Source organism: Periophthalmus magnuspinnatus, chromosome 6 (assembly GCF_009829125.3).
Source record: "Periophthalmus magnuspinnatus isolate fPerMag1 chromosome 6, fPerMag1.2.pri, whole genome shotgun sequence".
In the NCBI taxonomy this organism is placed as follows: Eukaryota; Metazoa; Chordata; class Actinopteri; order Gobiiformes; family Gobiidae; genus Periophthalmus; species Periophthalmus magnuspinnatus.
This window is the reverse complement of record NC_047131.1, coordinates 21302841-21325051: the sequence shown is the minus strand read 5'-3', so window position 1 is coordinate 21325051 and position 22211 is coordinate 21302841. Positions and strand designations below refer to the sequence as shown.

At 39.9% G+C, this 22211-nt stretch overlaps 1 protein-coding gene across 1 annotated transcript in view; it reads left to right on the top strand.

Annotated features, from left to right (window-relative positions):
* The first annotated feature begins 2889 nt into the window (after nucleotides 1–2889).
* Nucleotides 2890–22211, top strand: part of LOC117372798 (cyclin-dependent kinase 17-like) — a 30883-nt gene continuing 11561 nt past the window's right edge. Inside the window, exons 1-4 of the mRNA XM_033968664.2 lie at nucleotides 2890–3217; nucleotides 13453–13601; nucleotides 19511–19675; nucleotides 20943–21076. Coding sequence (XP_033824555.1) covers nucleotides 13484–13601; nucleotides 19511–19675; nucleotides 20943–21076 — 417 coding nt within the window. The 5' untranslated portion in view covers nucleotides 2890–3217; nucleotides 13453–13483. The remainder of the gene's footprint in view (nucleotides 3218–13452; nucleotides 13602–19510; nucleotides 19676–20942; nucleotides 21077–22211) is intronic.

The window sequence follows — 22211 nt, the reverse complement described above, 5'->3', positions numbered from 1 at the left end:
GTAATTTGAACAAGGTGAAGCATAGTCCTAATCCTGAGTAGAAGATTGGAATATTTGTTGATCAATGAAGCAAGGTGTAGGTCTGTCATTGCTGGCTGTAGGGACCTAATAAATCTAGTTTATATGTACGTCACTTATTCATGGTGTGTGCGGTATTTGTTACTATATATACTATAACTACAGCTTTTTGTTATTGCAGCAAGTGATATTACTGCCAATGAGTTTCAGACTGAGAACAAATTAGCACAGTTGCCAAAGCAATTAACAATTCAGAACAAAATATCATATCTATTGCATGGTCAAAAGTTCTCAGAAATGGTGCCTATATGAACAGAAAAATAAAGAACACAACAATAACTGTCTAAAATATCAGGCTGTTGATTCTATCCACTGATTTGTTACAGAAACATCACACATTTTGTTTCATATGTGCTCATAATAACCTAAAACATGTGCTTTACACCTGTCCTGATCTGGACGCATAAACAACCAAGTAATATTCTCTATGCCAATTTCTCTGCCAATTTTCTTCCAGTGGGTGTTTTTGGGTTAGACCTCAGGATAAGTGTTCTTTCTCCACTTTGCACCACATGGAAAGTATGCTGCTATGTTTGCTTGAATTTTTTTTTTTTTTTTTTTTTTTTGCTTCTGAATCCTGGCTTGGGTCCAGAAAAGAGACAAAGTTTAGATTGTGGAGTACCATTGAGATGGATTGTTGTTGTTAAAGGAAGTGTCTATTCTGGAGCCCAGAAAACGGAATTTTAAGAATGAGAATAAAATATGCCTACATGTGTAATCTGTTAACTATATCCATCCATCCATCCATTTTCTTCCGCTTATCCGGGGCCGGGTCGCGGGGGCAGCAGTCTAAGCAGGGACTCCCAGACTTCCCTCACCCCGGACACGTCCTCCAGCTCCTCCGGTGGGACCCCAAGGCGTTCCCAGGCCAGCCGAGAGACATAGTCCCTCCAGCGTGTCCTGGGTCTTCCCCGGGGCCTCCTCCCGGTGGGACATGCCCAGAACACCTCCCTAGGGAGGCGTCCAGGAGGCATCCTGAGCAGATGCCCGAGCCACCTCAGCTGGTTCCTCTCAACGTGTAGGAGCAGCGGCTCTACTCCGAGCTCCTCCCGTGTGACCGAGCTCCTCACCCTATCCCTAAGGGTGCGCCCGGCCACTCTGCGGAGGAAGCCCATTTCAGCCGCTTGTATCCGCGATCTTGTCCTTTCGGTCATTACCCAAAGCTCATGACCATAGGTGAGGGTAGGAACGTAGATTGACCGGTAAATCGAGAGCTTCGCCTTCCGGCTCAGCTCCTTCTTTACCACAACGGACCGATACAGCGACCGCATCACTGCAGACGCTGCACCGATCCGCCTGTCAATCTCACGCTCCATCCTTCCCTCACTCGTGAACAAGACCCCGAGATACTTGAACTCCTCCACTTGGGGCAGAGACTCACCACCCACCCGGAGAGAGCAAACCACCTTTTTCCGGTCGAGAACCATGGCCTCGGATTTGGAGGAGCTGATTCTCATCCCAGCCGCTTCACACTCGGCTGCAAACCGCCCCAGTGCCTGCTGCAGGTCCTGGCTCGAAGAAGCCATCAGGACAACATCATCTGCAAACAGCAGAGATGAAATCCTGTGGTTCCCAAACCAGGCCCCCTCCGGCCCCTGACTGCGCCTAGAAATTCTGTCCATAAATATAATGAACAGAACCGGTGACAACATGTGTTTTGTGGATCTGGAGAAGGCATTCGACCGTGTCCCTCGTGGTGTCCTTTGGGGGGTGCTCTGGGAGTATGGGGTCCGGGGCTCTTTGCTAAGGGCTGTCCGGTCCCTGTATGACCGGAGCAGGAGCTGTGTTCGCATTGCCGGCAGTAAGTCAGACCTGTTCCCAGTGCATGTTGGACTCCGCCAGGGCTGTTAACTATAAAAGGCAGAAAATCACTAGGCCTATCACTTCCATCAGGAAATAAGTTGTTAATTAGGTTTGAGAGAGCAGAACTAACAGTCTCACTCCAGAAACGTTCCAGACAGACACATAGTCAGTGCCCATTAGCATAATATTCTGATGGCAAGGTAGCATGTTTCTGTCTATTTTTAACTGAAACAAGCTTTTAAATGTAGCCCATTCTAATGACACTCCGACAGCAGCACCATCTGATGCACAAGATAACTGCAGATTAAGGAAACCACTAGAGCAGGGGTGTCAAACACATTTTCACCAAGGGCCGCATCAGCAAAATGGCTGCCCTCAAAGCACCAGATGTAAAATAAATCTAACTACTTTTTTAACTTGTTAATTAACTGTTTCTGTATTTATTACTTACTCTAGTTACAAATATTACATATGTATTTGCCTAGATGTAAAAATGTGGCTGTGTAACTGTGTATCTCCTGATAAAAGGACATTTTAAGACCATCATACCTTTTAATTTACCCTTTCGAGGGCCACATAAAATTATGTGGAGGCCCACATTTGGCTCGCGGGCCTTGAGTTTGCACTAGAGGGAGAATTTTTATTGAAAAAAAAAAAAGAATTATTTAAAGTCATCATTAAAAATCCAAGAGCCACATATGTGAAAAATAATAGTAATCATATCAGTCCAAATGTGAATTGAACAGTAATTTTCAGTCAAAGTGTTGTAGAACTGAACGTTTTGCAAATACAAAGGCAACTAGTAAACTGCGCAATCAACAATAACCTTCCTTATAACCCACCCGGATACGGTATTGGCTTGGACCGGCAGACTGACGCAGCCACCATTTCTCCACGCGATGGCGCTCCAATGCCACCTTCCACACTTCCCTGTAGTTCTGTCGTGCGGCCTGGAGTTGGCGCTGTTTCCCCGGTGGAGTATTTGAAGACACAGCGGTGTGTGGCGGTGGCAGCAGCAGGCGGAGGACGCTCAGATCAGCCTGTAATCCGCTCCGTCTCTCACTCTACCATGGTCTCTGCTCGAAAAAACGACTCCTCAGCTTTATCTGCCTCCCGGAGATTGAAACTTTAACGACAAACGACACGAAGAGCCATGTTTTCGGACACCACAGCCCCCGGGATATAAGCGCTACTGTCGGCGGAAAGTAGCCACCTCCACCGCGAAGCTGAGAGAACAGAGGCAGCAGCCGTATCTTTCACACCCGGAGGAAAACACGGCGTCCGGCCTGAGAACAAGCTCCGAGGTCGGGGAATCTGGTCGGACCCACCGTTTCTGGTAAGTTTCAGTCAAGTCGTCTAATTTAAGCCCGCTTTTTGTCAGTTTTAAACCAAAGAAACACGTCCATCCTAGGCACAAAACACGGGTTAACAATGCGGCAATGTTTACTTCACAAGCTGCGATTGTATTGAGCTATTCACTTTGTCCCATTTACTGCATTTACTCAAACACAAACCGTTACTGTTAGTTTAGTTACCCACGGGTCAAAGTAAGTTTAACCGTTTTTCTTTAACGGTTGGCTACGACAGGACTGAAGTAGTTGATTATCACGTCTCTACTACGTACTCACGTCATTCAAATTCCAAGGCTATCTATAATTAAACCATTCAAGACCGTCCAACAAGTGCAGAAGTATTGGCATGACAAACTGACTTGTTGCTGTCATTTTTGGAGCTCTACTTGGCTTACTTTTCCTTGCTTTAATGCGTTTCACCGCTGTATAAACTTACATGTAGTAGTCGTAAAATATGGTTTGTGGGGTTTGCGTGTAACATCATCACAACAGCATACTTCTTGCAACCATAACATCCACCACGACTCCTCTGCTAACCTGTCCTGACCCATATTTTAAACGTATCCTGTCTTTCTGCTGTTTAACAAAGTATTTATCACGTAAAAATGCCACTAAACTTTCAGATGGAATTTGCAGATTTAAGCCCTTTCAGCTTTTAGAGGCAAAGTTTGTGACTGTGTTGCGTTCAGTGGGTTCCTGGACATTCTTCCTGGTGTTAAGTGATCAGGATGCACCTCAGGAGACTATGCTTTGGAAAGAAAGGGACGCCTTGATTTTTACCAGTAAATGTGAAATGGGAGCTTTAACTTTTTTTTTTTTTTTTTTCCGTAAACTTAAGGGGAAGTTCATATTGGTGTGAAACCAATGTTGTTATTGTCATTGCTGAATAAGATGTTTGAAGTTCGTTCCCCACATCCACACATGTTATTTTTCCGGTTATAGGCTTATAGCTTGTTAGTAGCCTATTATTATACTTTGGTAGCATGAAAACGTATTTATTTAGTCAGAAAATGTTATTGACCAAAAATTACACATTGCAAATGACTCAAGTAACCACTGGACACTGCTGTACTGTTGTTGATCAGAAAATAGCTACATATTTTTGCCTGCAACTATGGTCTGTAACCTTACAGATTGTAAATCTATTGTTCAAAACAATATATATTTTATATTTTTTTTAAACAATTAATAACTAAAAATAGTTTAATTAAAACACAAGCAGTCAAAGATCAAATTTAGATAACTGATATTAGGCCTACTACAACACGGATAATTGAATCAAATATCATCACCCATCATCATATTACAGCAATGTCAAGAGGGGGACATTATTCATTCACTAGCTATTTAAATATGTATCCTATCAATAAACAAGATATATGTTTTGTAATGTACAGTGTCCTAAAATAGTCCTCATCCTTTAATCCCGGTTGTAGCAGGAGTCCAGGGGGCTGCGGGGGGCACTATGCCTGTGTGTGTTACTTTGACGTGGACTGGTTCCCTTGGTGAGGGCCTTCGGGATGATGGTAGAGGAAACCTGAGCTGTAGTGGAGCAGCTGTAGCCACGCGGCGCTGATCCCTGCAGGCCTCGAGCAGATCAGATGAGAGGCCAGTGTGTGACTGTCCACTGTCCCACTGTGGGGGGCACTGTCAGGGCAGGCAATTCAAGCATAATTAGAAGATGCCCTCTTCTTTCTTGTACTGAATTACTGCTATTTTTGTAACTGGAACACAAGGCTTAGTTTGGCTTAATCCTCAATATAAACTATTGTTATACTTTATTCTGATAAATGTAATTGAATTTAACAAAAGGTTTAAACCACTAAATACTAACACAGGCAGCAGGACTAAAACCATGCAAAGGCTATTACGTTAAACTGGTAAAACCTGAGAAAAATACCTAAAGACTTTACCTGCGTACCTGCATGCAGTTTGAGAGCCACTAGCCTATAATGTTTGTACATTCACAACAGAAGGCTCATTCTTCGTGTCTCTGTTGTTTTTGTGGCTTTCTCTCCAAACATTTGTATAACTTGACCACACACTGTCACTGAAAGATTTTGTCGCCCGTTTGTTTTGACAAATTAAAATGATAAAATGACCCCCAAAGTCTCTCTTTTGCTCCTTTTTCTAAATGTATTGTTTTGTTGCATGCTAAAAAAGTTCAGTTTCACCATAAAGAAACGGCTGTTATCATTTGATGTGGAGAACAGCGAGAACATCAGAGTGTTACATTCTGATATGGTTACATCCAGTATCTTCTGTAGTAAAGTTAGTGTAAATGTGAGTAGACTTTATGTGTGTACTTGTGTTTTAGTGCGAGGCCAAGGCAGCTGTCTGAAGGTTAATGTGTCACCGCTCTCCAGGGAGCAGCTGCTATGTGACGGTCCGCGCTCCTGTCTATACATAGCCCAATACAAACTCTTCCTCCTTCTCCTTCAGTGCATTTGCCCTATGGGACAAATGCGGCGGCCCCTAGCATGTTTGGCTAACTCTCCTCTCTCATTCTCTGTGCTATCAGATCTGGTAGAGCCCTAACCCTGCCCTGCCCTGTACTGCCCTACCCATAATCCAGCTGGTTTGATTGAGTTATACAGTAATGAAGCATATCAGCCCAGTCATTTGCAGCACTCATGTCCCAAACAGGTGAGGGACAAAAATCGCCCATGTCCCGGCGCTCTTGGCAATATCAGAAACACATGCTGTCTGTGTTTTATTTGGAGATGCACACAGAATGTTAGTGTCCATGGTCGAGTTGAAGTTTAAGTACAGGTCAAAGTGCCATGATAGATCACTTCAAGTTGCTAAAATATACCAATTAATCTTCTTGTCTTTCAGTAAGAGCTCAATATTTCAGTTTTAGTTCACAGTGCAGTGCCCGGGGACCCATTTGCAGATCTTGAGCACAACCCAGACAGAGGAGGAAACATGCAAACTAATCAAACCCGGAACCCTCTAAGGCAAGAGCGCTAGCCACTCAGCTGCAGTGTGTCAATCCATAGGAGGGTGTTAAGGTTCTTGGTAATCAACTTGTTTCCCACAGTAGTTAGTTGTCAGCAACCCCCGGTTAAAGAGACAGGTGCAAAGACAAACATTGGTTCATGGTTGCAAAAAGTGTAAACATACATTCGTAATAAATTAAAAGACTTTTTAATTTTATGTCACCACAATACCTGTTCTGGGACTTTATTCGTATTACTTAAGTGGTACTACACCCCAAATATTTCATTTACGGGCCGCAAAATCTATTAAATATTTAGCTGTAAAAAAAATCCCCTGGCCCAGAGAACACTGGAGTTGTGTCCCTGGGCAAGACACTGCAGTGCGGAGAGAAATATGCAACATAAAGTGAATTTGAGTGTCCAGATAGTGGTATATTAGATTTGCGGCATGAAACTGATAAGTGAGTTGCTGACTCCTAACTGTTGAAAATACGTTGGCTATTCACAACCAATAGTCCAATTGATTTGATACCATATTATCTCTTCAACCAATATAGTCTTTAGCATGATAACTGCATGCATCTGTCTGTAGGTCTAATTCTTTTTAAAGTCTACTGAAGGCTGTGCAGTGTTAAGTGGGAATAGATAAAGTGATAACCGCACCATCTGCCTTTTGTTAGCGTTCTGTTTGATTTAGTTCTGCTGTGACGGTGCGTATCCTTGGAGCTAATTGTATCTTTCTGATGTTAACCATGGCTTCATAACAGACCACCAGGTGACTCTGCAAGATCAGACCAGTGTGATTATCTCTGTAATGGTTGTGGATGGCGTCATATCTCTCCCACTTATCTCTCCTTTAAGGTCCTCAATAAAACTGTAAATTTGGAGTCTTTGCAGTGACGGTTGTTGTGATCCTATCTCTCAGCTGATCCCTGTATCTTGGCTTGAACACAGCTGGATGCAAAAAGCTTATCTGGGCCCCATTCAAAACCGTGTTATCAGACCAAAACAAAGTAAGGATTTGGATTTAAAGTTTATTTTACTATTATTTTTCTAGAAGCTTTCATGTATTTGACATTATATAGCCTGAATAATTGTACCCTTTGTGACGTGGTAATGGCACAACTGAGAAATTTTGAAGCGATTGCAATATATTGTGCTGCACAATAATCTGTACATCCTGTTCAGTCTTACACAGACTACTACTACAGCATTGGTTTTCTCATCTTTGTAACAGTAGGAAGGAATGTAAAGTAAATCTGGTGATGCCTGGCCTTTATGACTGTAGTGGGTCTTGATTTCCTGTTATGAAAATTGCCTAGAATTTCCCTAGCCCCACATCTATATAATGCTGCACATCAAAACCGCATTAGTTCATGCAATTACAAATACTATATATAATACTTCATCTAACTGACCAGTTGTAAGGGAAAACAAACATAACCTGGTTGGCAGAGATTAAAACGTTGCGTTATACAACAGAGTGTACATTACATCTGCAGCGTCTCTCACATGTGCTCTGTGCTGCTGTCACTCAAGCCCCTGTTTCCATGGCAGCAGTGTTAATCAGCTGAGTCTCGCTGTGATAAATCTACTGTTCCGCGTCACTGACCGGGCCTCCCCACCAAGTGTCCCCTCTCCATTCTGTCCTTGTATTAGACACTTTTACAATGGACTCCAGCGTAGTTCAGCACTTTTTTTCCTTTGTCTTTTGTTTCATCATGTCGATCTGCATTTTTGTGGAGTTGTGAATGTTTGAAAATGCATTTAAATGAGTTTTTCTGAACACTCAAATTTCACTTCAGTCACATTTGGTACTAAACAACAGCATCGGGTCAGTAGACTATGATCTAATGACCGACTGCTGCCACAACATGTGCCAAAAGGATGACTGTCTTGTGATCAAATAATTGTGGAAGCAAAAATAAGAAGAGGCCAAAAACGCAATTCATAGCACCTGCTTTTGTGTAAGTGGCTTTGTTGTGGCGTTCACCTGCTGCAGTGTGCATGGAGGAGTGTGCACTGCAGCCTACCCTCTCTCTCCCACTGTCTCTTCACCTCTCATCTATCTCATTCTCTCTCTCCCTGTTTCTCTTTTTCTACCTCTCTCGCTTGTACCCTCCACTCTACTTTCCTCTTATCCTCTCTTCCTCCTCTCTTTCTCCTTTTTTGCTCTTTTACTCCATCTCTCTCTCTATCATCTCTCTCTCTCTCCCCCTCCACTCTTCTCTTCCATCTCTTTCCTTTGTCTTTCTGTTTCTGTCTCTCCCTTTTATCCCCCTCCATTGTTTTCCTCATTTCTTTCTTTCTTTCTCTCTCTCCCTCAGTCTCTCCCTCTCTCCCCCTTTCTTTCTCTTCCTTTCTTTCTCTCTCTCTCCTTTTCTTCCCCCATCTCGCTTTCTCCCTCTTCATCTCTCCTCATCTCTGTCTTCCACTGTCTTTATATCTCCCCACTTACTCTTCTCTTCTGCCCTCTCCCCCCCCCCCCTCTCCCTCTCTCTGTCTTTTCCTCTCTCCCATTTACATCCTCTTTCCCTCACTCTTTTTCTCTCTTCCTCCTTCCCCTCTCTATGTCTTGAGGGAAAAAAAACAAAAAAAAAAAAAACAGTCGTTCCCATTTTTTTTAACACAATACGTCCTTTATAAAACGTCCATTGTGGATCCAGCTACTCCGCTCATGTCCTCATTGTCCCGGGCAGGATGAGAAAAGGCTGCTCTTTAGAGAAAGTGAAGTGACGCTGAGCTCACCCTAGAATCATGCCAAAAGTAACGCTCTCCATCCTCCTCTTCTGTGGATCAGAGCGGACATGTGTCTCCTCTCTGAGCTCCCGAAGGCATCAAAGACATTAAAGCTGGCGTATGTAACATTTAAATGACAGCACAGGCCCAACACAGTTCACATATAATAGACGCTAAAGAGCAATGTGATATTTCATCCATTTTCAGGGTATTCTTGAGGGTTGTCATGGTGAATCAAATGCCTCCTCCTCTGCTGAGTGATTTCCACATACTTGAAAATATATTTTTACACATTTGATTGGTCCAGGCTTTGCACTCATACCAGTATAGTTAAGTTCACTGTCTTGTGGTCTCTTGTGCTTCATCTATTTACTTTTGTTTTGGATTTTATATTTCTCAGACCCCAGCGGTACTCAAAGATGTGTCATATACACATGAGTACACCTTGAAGAGCTTCACTTTGAGGAAAAGTGCATTATTTGTTGCCATGTATTGCAGCAGTCCAATTGAATATGTCAGATATAGTCTTTCTGCTTTGTTGCATCAGATTGCCCTCACCTATTGACATACATTTGGTGTCTGGCAAATTGAAAACTTTTTATTTTACACTTTTTAGCAGTTCTTCAAATAATAGGATAGGAAATAGGACAATTTTGAATAGGCCTGACAAAATAATTACTATATCACTATATGTCTTATTCTGCATAAAACATAACCCTGTAGTTTAGATTTGTACAAATATGTTCTGAAATGTGATTCTTGTTAGTTTGTTAATTTTTCACAATGTTTTTTAAAATTAACAGAATCCTATTATCAAAACATAAATTGCAAATGTAAGCGCAGTCATAATGCTTATCAGAATGAAAATGCAATCAGTTTTTTTTCAGCCCTACCTACAAACATCATAGCAATTTGTTAAATAACATATTTAGCTTTGTGCTTGGCCCTGCAGATATAATAATAGTTTATGCCTTTCAGTTTTGATGAGTGGCTTTGACAACAGATCGCCCTGGCGCGTGATGGGTGGCTGTTTCCTCTCAAAGATGTGGGCCAGCCCTCACATACTAAAGATGTATTAAGAGAATTGTTCCGATTGGCCCCTGTGTTTCAGTGGTGCTGTAGGCAGTATGTTGAACAGTTTCATTGTCACCGCACTCAGCTGCCTCTATTTGCTCGGGGTGGGCAAAGCTAAGACAAGATCCATCCAAAGCGTTTTTAAAAAAGAAAATCCCAGTTACTTACCACATTCATATTGCAAGTATATAATTAGACAGAGACTTTTTTAATGTTGGTAAAATGTAAATAAGAAGAAGAATAGTTTCACCTGGGATGTTCCACAGTATGACATTAAACATGAATCTTTTTTCTACCTGAATTCAACTACCCAGGTTTATTGCTCAAAAAATCCATGATAAACATGCATTATACTGTGAGCGGGGTTTCCTCTCCTGACTTGATGACTTGTAGCCTGGCCTGGTGACTGCTTGTCTCTATGGAGATCGATATGTTTTATGCTATACTCTGGGGATCACCTATACCCTTTTCCGTGCAATCACCTCGCGGCTGCATTTGTACATCCATGCTAGCTCTAATTTGTTATTGACTTGGCTTTTGTTGAAGAAAGAGGTCATTACTTTCCAATGAGAGAAGAGTATAAGACAAAAAACCACCGACTTGGTGAAAGCCCTTATTTTTTGGTCCATGGAAAGTAGGGCTACCTTCATGAATCTTTTAATCCGGAGATGCTATTTGATACATTTTCATGACGGCACCCGTATGTCAGGAGCAAACGTGAAAGCCAAGTTCAACGGAGGGCAGAGATGGGTTGGTGGTTGGGTCCCTCAACAGTGGGATATGCAGCCTCCCACCGTGCTCTGCATTGATAACATGGAAAAAGCACCAGGGTCACCATGACAACAAATCCCAAACAATTACAGCCATTGGACCCCTTCACCCCTCCGATACTGTTTGGCTCATAGTGGATCCAGTGAGTCCAGACCTCAGACTAGCTCTCTACAAAAGAGAGACAGGAGTCAGAGTCCTGTCCAAAAGTCTACATTTGATACCAGGGTACAACCAACAGCACAGAAGACCACAGCAGACCACCCCTACGCCTTTTTACAACTGCTCTGAGACGTTTCCAACACACTGTCGGAAAGCTGATAGACCCAGGACTGTAGGTCAGACCCAGGTCACTGCTGAGATGTCACTTAACTCCTGATGTCCACAAAAATAAAGCTGTACTATAAGTTTCTGTCTATCTAGAAAATGTATAACGGTGTAATAGACATCTTAAGCCGCTGTCTCAGGCATTCTTGGAAATATAGATTTTTACTGGACCAAAGAGCTCAAATGCAGGTTGTGACAGCTGTGAAAATGATGACACATCTATTATCTATGGAGCCATGGACTGAAGGAAGACAAGATAACACTTGTTGCTTCAATACAATACAACTCTCACTGAATTTTCTTATAATAGGAACACCTGTTTTTGTTGATGACATTTCTATCCTTAAATAGTAAAAGATTAAAAAATCTGTTCTATTTTACAACAGAATCTTTTGAAGCATTTGAAAATTTAAAAGACTTATTGTTTAATACTTAATAGATGGGACAATATATTTTGAAGTTCAGTATTTATTGTGTATGCCATTTCTTTTCACTACTGGTAATTTTTTTTTTTTTTTTTTTTGGCTATATGATAAAGAAAGTTGTATTAATAACTTCTATGACTCATTACAGATACTACAGTACTTAAGTGTTTCATTCTGATAAATTTGCTAAATCTGTTTCAGTATCATTGTTTATCATCTATATTTATTACTTACTTACTATTGCACTTCAAAGGTTATTGGCGTGACAATCTAGAGGATGTTTAGCACAATAATATCATTTATTTCTGAGAGCTTATTCCTTCCCTGTTTACAGCTAATGCATCATATTTGGGTTCACAGTCCTATATGCTTTTGACTGTTGTATTATGTCAGCATATAGCATAGATTAAAAGTATACTTATAAAAAATATAATTAAAAAGATTAATTTATATAGATATTTTTGTTTCGTTTGTCTGGGTAAACAAAAAATCTATGGTTTGCTCCCTCTCTGCTGTACCTGATCATCATTGAGGAAGAGGCTGATAGATAATAATAGAATAGAATGAAATGAAACTAAACAAGTCCAGGGCAAGTTTCAGGGTAAAACTCCTCTTCTATGGGCAGTACTATTAATTCTGGTTCCTCATAGTAGTACCTTTTAAATTGATCTAGCCTCTGGATGGCACCTGGTACGTCTTGATTTAAAGAAAAAAAAAAAGAAAAAGTATATTGTCCTGACGAGCTTGAATTTAGACCAGCTTCGTCATTTGAGGTCATGTCTGGTCTGGTCTGGTTAGAAGTTTCTAGTCACCTATTCTAATAATTCTGGTTTAATATTTGATGACTCCTTCTTAGTCAGCCGGATGTTGTATTGTTATTATTAAATATCTTGTATGTGTAACACAAAAGCCAATGGGTAGGTTCTGCTCCACAGGCAGCAGGCCCTGAGGTGCTTTGTTTCTCAAGGGTTTTACTCATCATTTTACTAGATCCATACATGTCCAAATCTGTTGTAGAACTTGTTCCAATCACCACCTCCACTTTTAAGGTCATTGGGTGCAGTTGCTGGCTTTGGTAATGTCTGAGATGCCTCCCAAAATGTCTCATCATAACTGATTTGTCTTGTTGACTTTTGCTGTAGGAATGTGTGACGTGGCTCTGATGTGGCCCGGGCTCGTACTCCTGTCCCATTCAGCAGTAAATCCCTCTCCTTTAGTCTGGGCTTTCACAGTACCTCATCCTGAACCGTGGATCCCAAACTGCTCTGTTAGAATCTCTCACAGGCTCGCCATGTTTTCACAGAGGGAGGAATGTAAAGAAAAGTCTGTGTCAATGAGCTGACTCACAATTAGCAGCATAGCAACAAAAAATGTCCACGTCAGTGTTCTGGACAAAAGGTATCCCTTGTGAACCTTCATAGTTGGATAAAGTTGTAATGTACTGGTAGTAGAGTGCAGATTGATAATGCATTACTACATAGGTTATCACATATTGAGCTAATAGACAAAATCAACCTTATCTTGCTTCTTCAAATTCCAACCGTACCTCATGACTAACCAAAACATTCCAGTTTTTATTGTCATAATCAGAGCAGTAGAGGGGGGGGCAAACAGGTCTGTTGTCCCAGGCCCCAGGGTTTTAGGGGCCCAGAATTGGGCCTTCATCTATATATATTTTGTTTTTCCTTATAAATATTGGACTCAATATTTATTTAAACTGACCAAGACATTGCTGGTCAAATAATAAAAACAATTAAAAAGAAAGTGAAGGAAAAAAAAGTCAAATGCCCATGCCAAGGCCTCTACAGCACTGCGCACACATTGTTGCGTCATTGTAAACAGCATTGTCTTATTTAACGTATTCTATTATGCACCTCATTGACTTTGGCTTTACACGGCTTTGCAACTGTAAATGAATGTGATCTTTTCTGTGTGGCTCCTTAGGCCTCCCCTTCCCGAGAGCTCGTTGGAGAAAATGAAACGATTCAAACGACACATCTCTCAGAGGCTACGAGGGAGTCACACCATCGACGAGTCCCTGTCTGAACTGGCGGAGCAAATGACCATAGAAGAGAATGGGCTCAAGGACAATGGTAAGTTCAGTATTATGTAGGTGGTAGTCATTGGAAATACTTTAGCAGTTAGCTATATTTTTTATACAGGTTGAATCATAATGGAATTGTTGTTGTGTAAGATGTGCAAAGTTAGAGTTTCAAAATATCATTAGATTTAGAAACCAAAACCAATTCATAAGAAAGGAAGGAGGAGTTTCTGCAATGTCAAGGGTTTTTTTGTGTTTTGTTTTTTTTTCTTCCCAATTCACCAAAAAAAAGACTCTCTCAAACATATATTTTTAACAAATGATAAAAACAACAATATTACTTTTTTAGTTAGTATCATCCACCTCTACATTTGCGTGATTTAGAAATGACAAATCAATTTGACAAGAGGCTGCTCCGTATTATAAAGCTGTATGATATTTAGATTATAAATGCCCCGCGGTGGCTTAGATGCAGTACTTATTATAACTACTAGAATACAGAGACAACAAAAGCATTACGTGTAATAGTGATAAATCTAAACAACATTGAGGCAAAATGACAGAAAGAGTTGGCCCAAAGGGAAGTATAGATGTAGATAAATAGCACTGTGGAGGATGGACTATCATTATAAGGGGAATGCTAGGAATGCAGTCTAATTATCATTGCAACATCAACTTTAGGAGCAAAATAGACCTATCTCATGCACATTTGCTTACTTTTTTGTGTGATTTAAATGTCTGTGTGATCAGAGCAGATTTGAGTTTATTTTTTATTTTATTATTAGTCTTGTTAAGTCTTGTTATGGTGTTATTTCTACTGCAATCCAGCAACAACAGTTAGTTAAAAATGCTGTACAACAAATACAAAAGGAAATCTAAATGCAATTCAGGTATCATCTTCAAGAAAGTACCACAGTAATGAAGTGTTAAGGCCATTCTGAACAAGTAGTCTCAGTAATTATTCAGTCATAGGTTTAATGGTTGTTGTTTTGTTCCATGAAGAACATTCACTCTTTCAGATAAAACCAAATTGGTCATAATAAAGTTATGTGCTGAATCACTACATGATGATTATGATAATATTTCACACCTCCTCTCTCATATCTGCTTAACGTTGTGTACCAAGCTCCCAGATATCACTGCTTGCCTTTTTTGTTGTTGAGTTTTACTGAAGGTTGAGGTCTTTGCAACGTTAAAATAAGCACAAACCGGTGTAGCAGCTTATCTGACTAGATATTCACCAAATCTACTCAGAGGGAGGGGGGTGAGTGGGAGTAGGAGGGGGAGAGAGGGAGTAGTGGCAGTGCTCTGTTTCCATGGAGCTCGTGTCTGAAAGCATTCTTCCATGACATTGCCTGTGACTTGGATCATGACTTTGTGAAATCACTTTTTACTGTGTTTCCTCTCAATTTAACAGAACCTATTGAGTAATGTTTGTTTTTCATTCAAGATTTTGATTTTGTCCTTGATTGCTTTTTGCTGTGGTGAGTCAGGAAATAATGAGCGAGCATAGGGAATAGGGACTGTATTCCCCATAGCATACAAATCATTTTTGCAGTGCTGATAATTTAACAAAAATAACACCCTCTCTTTCAATAGAGTAACAACATTTTGAATGATGAATATTTCTATTTGAGATCACCACAAGAAGTCATCTGCTGCCCATTAAGGTATTTTATTTTAAAATTGCCCTGTGTCCCATCCTTCAGTGCCACTGAGGCAACCTGTCAGCAGCCATGAGTGACCACAATGCCCAGAGACCCCTAAGATGCCCTAAAGTTAGCCAGGATGACTTTGCAGAAGGTTTAGTTGTTTCATACTGTATATGTTTTAGGCATACAGGTCCATCTTTTGACCCCTAATTGGTTGAATTTAATGATGGTGAAAACTTATTTTTGAAACAATGTAAACCACTGATGTTTTTGTTTAGCCTAGTCCTAGCACCATCCTCTCCCCCAAACACTCTTCTTTTCAGTCTTGTCCTCAGTTTTCCCCTCTTGTCTTTTGTCCCGAACTTCTTCAATCACTCAAATTATTCTGCGTCCCGCCCCCCTGTGCCCACCTCCTCCTGAGACTCAACACGGATTTGTAAAGAGCTTTTTGTATCGTGATTAACACTAGGTTTGGCCAGAGTGTTCTCTGCCTGCTCCGGGACACAGCCAGTGTGTGAGAGAGAGAGGAGGGAGTGAGAGGGTGATGGTGGGGGCATGGAGTAGCCAGATGATGTGTTCTGAACTGTGTGTTATTGAGAAAAACGTTGTGGACTTGACCCGATTACGTAACTGTGATAAGTCAGAGACTGAGGGGGTATCAGGACCTCTGTTACGTATGCACATGGTCTGACTTGTGTTTGTTTGTGAGATTCAATTTAGGAAAGGTGCAGAGGGAAATGGATTCAGTTAATGTCTAGACAGATGCAGTACATGTTAAATATTTTTTAGGGGACACCTTTATAACATAGTTTAATGCTCATAAAAGTTGATTTTATGTAATATGGCCACTTTAAGAAAAGACAGATTTTTGTGTATGACTCAGGTAAATTATGTTTAAAATTATACTGTCAAAGGTCTACTCTATGTTAATAATGACAGGATTATGGCATTGTCACATGCCATGTTTGTCGGCAATTTTAAAACTACAACACATTTTAATGAAATCACACAAAAAACTCAAAAAATCTAAAATTATCATGGAATGTAAATAAAACTAAGTATTTAAGGTAAAAGAAACATTTAAGTGATGTGCAAGCTACAAATCTTTATACACTAAAATCTTTATACACTAAATGGTACATTGATTTAGTCACCACCTATAAATATCTTGGGTTTTGGCTTGATAAAAATCTATCCTTTTAATAAAATGATAATTTTATTATAGAAGCTAATCTTACATCTTATCGAATTACAGAAAAGAAATAGTTCAAGCAACCTTTATTTCTGTACTGGATTGTGGAGATATAATATACATCCACACTTCAGCCTTTACTTTGAAATCTTTAGATACACTCTTTCACTCAGCCCTTTGTTTCATAACAGGTGATGAATTTAAAACCCATCACTGGACACTCTATGAAAAAGTAGGTTAGCCATCGCTAATCAGAACAGAACAACATTGTATAAAATGTGTTCATAAGGGACTACTTGGTTGACTGAGTATCTCACCATTTGTTGAACTTTGATACAGGATACAATATCTCAAGATTGTCTATGTCTAAAAACTGGCCACACTAGAACTGAAATAGGGGGAAAAAAGCTTTCACTTATTTTGCTCGCCAAAAATGGAATTAATTTCAAGGACATTCTAAACTGGAGATATTGGTGTTAATTATGCATTTTAATGATCTGGTGATGAACATTTATAATCACACCTGCACTTGTTTTTAATGTTTTAAATGGACCTATACAGTTGCTTTGTTTTTGCTTGTATTGTACTCTATTTTAACAGGGAGCTCATGGTAATGAGAGTCTGGTACTCTCATTGGGCTCTGTCTGTATAAATAAACATAAATGAAAGTAAATGAAATGTACCTATTTCTCAAAAGTGGAAGTGTGCTGATTGAAATTATAATTGAACTTTATATAGACCACAAAGTGCTACCTATCCATTTCCCACATAGCTTGCACGGTCAGATCTATTTTGTGACCTCCTGGGGACACCGCAACACCAATAAAGCACTTTGAATATGACTAACATCTACAAATATTGAGCTTAATTTTGTTAAAAGGACAAATCTCAGGAAATGGACTGAAAATTGATCAGCCTTTGACCTGAGTGGGAGGGGCTCTAATAATTTGCAGATTTGTGCAGACTTGTGTTGTATTGAAAATGACAGCAGCCACATTACTCTCATCCAGCTCCATTTTGTTGAGAAAATCACTCAAATGAATTACTACTGTGTCCGTCTGAAACAGGCAATAATAACTGAGTCAGGCTCAGGTAACAAGCAGCAGGAAAGTCTTGTATGACGTTTTCATCATATCAAGCCAAACCCTTCTGTGAAAGAGCTGATGGCAACTGATGCACAAGTTGATTTGCATTATTGTAGGGAGGGCTGCTATGTATTAACCTTATTCTGCCCCGTCCACTTTTGCCCTTAAATGCAACTAAATCCTGCTTTCTTTGTGGTGGCTCTTCCGGTTAAATGGGAATTTTAATGTAGAATTTGAGAAAGGTTTTGCCACTAAAATATGAAGTAAAGAAGTTGATTTTGTGTGAAATGTTCAATGATCATGTGACGAACATATCAACACTGCACTGATTCTCTGGGAGGCTTTAAAATGGCTTTGTAGTCCATATAGAGCTTATTTGCTGTCAAGGCAGCCACATACAAAATAATACAACCCAAATGATGATGGTGGTGCCCACGGCAACTTCCGGAACAAGGTGAATAGCTTTATAATGGTCAATATTGCCACAAACTAAATGTATCTCAATAAGGTCCTCCATCTGACAATGAAATTAAAATTGAAACATTGAAACAGGTGGATCTTAGGGTATTGTCTTTAAAGGTGCACTATGTAAAATTTCTGGCACTATTTCGCTTGCATCAACAAGCAGGAGGCACCACCAGACCAAGTTACAGGTCAGATCTGAAGAGAGGGTAAACACAAAGTAGACGGGTTTTTGGCACAATAAAACACTTGTTTAAATGCAAAATAGATGTACTTTTTAATGCCGTACTGTAGAACATTCCGGACTATGCAGTAACATCTCCATGGAGACAAGCCGGTGGCTCAACCTCCAGCAGAAAAGTTACATAGTAACCCTTTCTCACATCAATCATGTGCTTTCTGAAAAAAATATATTATTGTCAATGTACTGGAGAAGCAGTAGCAGATTCTGTTTTCACTGTTCTTTTTGTTGAACTCTGTCTTAAGGCAATACTTTACAGCTTATAAATCTGTCAGTGCCCTTAGTACCTATTCTCTCTAAGAACAAAGCCTCTCCTTTCAGTCTTAATACAGGCACTTTTGTCTAGTTTCTGTAACTAAACTACAGCTGACCATAAGGTGGCAAGGTTACCACAACCAGCTCTTTTGAAATATTTGCGGTGGAGAAAACGCTTTTGTTAATGTAATGTAAGTCAACAAACATGTTTTTAGGGCTTTTATGGTCAGTACTTTGTCAATTTAATACAACAGTTTCACAAGTCTTAATTTACACATTAAATAAAAACTGTTATTCTTTGAATATTGATATTGTTGATGTGCATTTTAAATGAGGAGCATGCTCTGGTTATAAATGTGACACAGACATGTATTAGCAGTTGATGTATGTAGTACATGTAAATCTATGCATTAGTAGATTACACTTAAAAACCCCTTATGTAACCAGTGATTATTTGCTTCAGTTCAGTGCCAGGCAGTTGTGTGATGCAAGACAACTGGAGTGAGAGGATTTGGTGTTGAATAACATTTTGTAAATGTACAAGAACTAAACTAGAACCTAAAATAAAGCCAGGCTTATGGACTTAGAACATTTTCTGGAACAGTCCTCGGGAGTCAAGACCTAGTTACAGGACCAAGTTACAGGACCCTTTTCAGCCTAAATATGTTTAATAGCACAGTTATTTACATTATATTTGTGGCGTACTTAATAGTATTAGTAATTTTATTATTTAGTTATTTGGTATTTTAGCAGTTATTTCTATATTCTTATTTACAGTAGTAGGTTCACATTTAGATATGGTAATGTGCCATTCATAAGTTCTCTCCTAATTTAAGGGAAGAGAACAATAAAGATAAAGCGGAACCTTTATCTGGGAGTTGTTGGCTCCTGTTTTAGAGTGACACTTCCTGTAACACTAAACAAAAATATATATTCGTCTGTTCCTGGCTGGAAAATACTTCTGCACCTAATAGAGGCCTATATAGTGGTCCTTACACCAGACCAAGTCTTTGAATAAAACTAGTGTGTGTATAATTTAAAACCAATACACTCTTTCTTTTTGTCCTTTCTCAGAGCCCATAGTGAGGAATGGCCGCCCGCCCTCAGCCCATAGTGTACACTCCTTCCTGCACCAGTACACTGGCTCCTTTAAGAAGCCCCCCATGCACCGGCCTCAGAGTGTCATCGGGGGCGGTCTGGGCTCGCTCATGGTCATGCCTCGGAACGGTAGCCGGCTCGGTGAGACACACTTTTCTGTTCAGCCCACTCTCACAGCACCAGCTCAGGGACACACTGTACACAGAGCTTTGGCAATATAAAGACATCTGCTGCTTACTTAGTTCACCAGAGGGGCCTTTACGAAGTAGCAGCATATGTAGGGAGGGAAAGAAAGTAAATTTGTTTTGCCAAGTGTTTGTTTTATCTTGGTATGTACGTGCTAGATATGATGTTATACGTAATGACACAACTTACCACTTAAGCTTTTCAAAGCTTTAGTCAATAATCCAGAAATGCAAAGCCAGTCATTTTGTTGATGCAATTTCAGGTGCACAGTCACTTATTAAATATGACACTCTACATATGACACTCCTATTTTGTTATCAGCTTCCAACTGCAAACAACACATCAGATCAGCTTGCTTTGTGTTTGCTTATATCAACAAACACTTGGAGAAATGAGCGTCAAATGTTTGTGGTATGTTTAAAAATTTGCCTATTACACTGTGATGTATGGCTTTGTCTCGTTAAGTCCAGAGGCACTGCAGTAAATTACATCCATACGTCAAAGCTATTAGACCTAATAGATCAAGTTTATGCAGAGACAGCATTCTGACAACAAGGGTCCATTATCAAAACAACACCATATTTCACACACCTGGTCGCATCTGTCAAATGAAAGCAGTTACACTGGCCAGGCAAAACATTAGGGCTGTTTACTTAATATCACTGCTCTTACTTATAGTTTAATGGTAGTGTTTGAATGCCAACAAACTGTGATGCAAACTCAACAAACATTCTTTTAAAAGTTTAAAGCCCCACTACTTAACTTTTTATCCAAAAAAGACTGAAACGCTTGTTGTCTTATCTGTTTGAATATTTTTATTTCACTGAAAATGTAGAATACATGCATCCCTACTGTGAGTAGGCTTGCATTTCCACACACCTGACCTGATAGGGCCTCCATCTGTTTTTCCATGGAAGTACTAGCTATAATGTTCCACAGTATAGTATAAAACCTGTATGGAGAATGTCTCATTTCCATGGAATCATGCATTTGACGTGCCACCTCCATTAAGTCCCGGTGCTGGTTTAATTGTAAATGTTAATTCTCCTGGGCCAATTTAAAATGTGCATGATTAACTAAATTTTGATTTGACAAAAGATGAAGATAGCTAATCTAATGGCAATTGGAATATTTAAGAAAGCACACATTGCCTTACTATGATGAAAAGATAATGGTCACAATATAATGCCTGATGGTATAACTAGCTTATTTGTTTCTTTAGATATTGTCCATGAAAATTTGAAAATGGGGTCAGACGGTGAGAGTGACCAAGCCTCCGGCACATCCTCTGATGAAGTCCAGTCGCCCACTGGGGTTTGCCTGAGGAACCGAGGGAACAGGCGAATCTCTGCTGAGGTACTACTTTTAATTCCTGCTCTCAGAATTCTCAATGAAACCTTTTGCTTCCTGTGAGTCATTTCATATATATCTCATTATGTAGGCCTCTTCACGTGGTACCTGTCTCTTGCTATATGTACATGGCAACATCAAACACGTGTTCATTTCTAAGGGAAAATAATAAGAGCATTTCACTCTGTTCTTTCAGGTTTTTGAGTGGTGTTTTGTGACATGGGCTGCACTGTGTGTTGCTCTGCAGAGGCGTAGTCAGATTTGCCTATAAAGTCTCCACAGGGGACACACTCTATTTGACTTGACAGTTTCTTGGACTTACCGCATGTTTTTAAGGTTTTACTAGACCCATTATGAACTGTGGGCACAGCGTTTGTGACCTCAAGAAATTTTTTAAGTGCATTGGTAGTGCTGTCACTTGTTTTAGTACTGTTTTGTCATTAAGTCTTATTAAGTCAGTTTCCATTCGTATTACTATTTGAAGTGTACATGCTATGCGACTTTACTGGATAATATAAAACATTTACTTTCATAAGTGGATACTATCCTCCTAGTAATTTTATCCGTCTGATTCCCTTATAGATTAATCCCCTCAAATACTACTTGTTTCATAGGCAAATATTAAAGAGGGGATATTATACAAAATCTACTTTTTTTAAGCTTTCTACAATGTTGTACAAAGTTGTATCCTCATCAAAAACATGCGTGAAGAGGTTTTTTCTCCTCCATGCTTATTTGAGTAATCTTGCGATCTTTCCTGGGCACTATTCGAACAAGCCTGTACAATCAGTTTTATGAATGGGATGCACGCTGATTGTGTTGCGATGGGACTCTGAAGGAGGACAGACTTAGCACAGGGATAAAGTGGAGAGGGGCCGTCAGAAACGATACTGAAACATATTAAACATTTTGTGGTTGTTGAATATAGCATTTTCAGAACAATAAAATGTAATATGGTGATCTAAATATGTTAATTTAATAGCCCATAAAAGTGTGATACTTTTTAAGCTGCACTAGCAGATTTAAAAAACATTTACAACAGGTTTTTTAAAAGTGAAACAACACAGCCAACGGTGAAAAAGATTTACCGGTAATACATTTAACAGATAAACTATGAGGCTTCCTTGAAAAATAGTTTTGA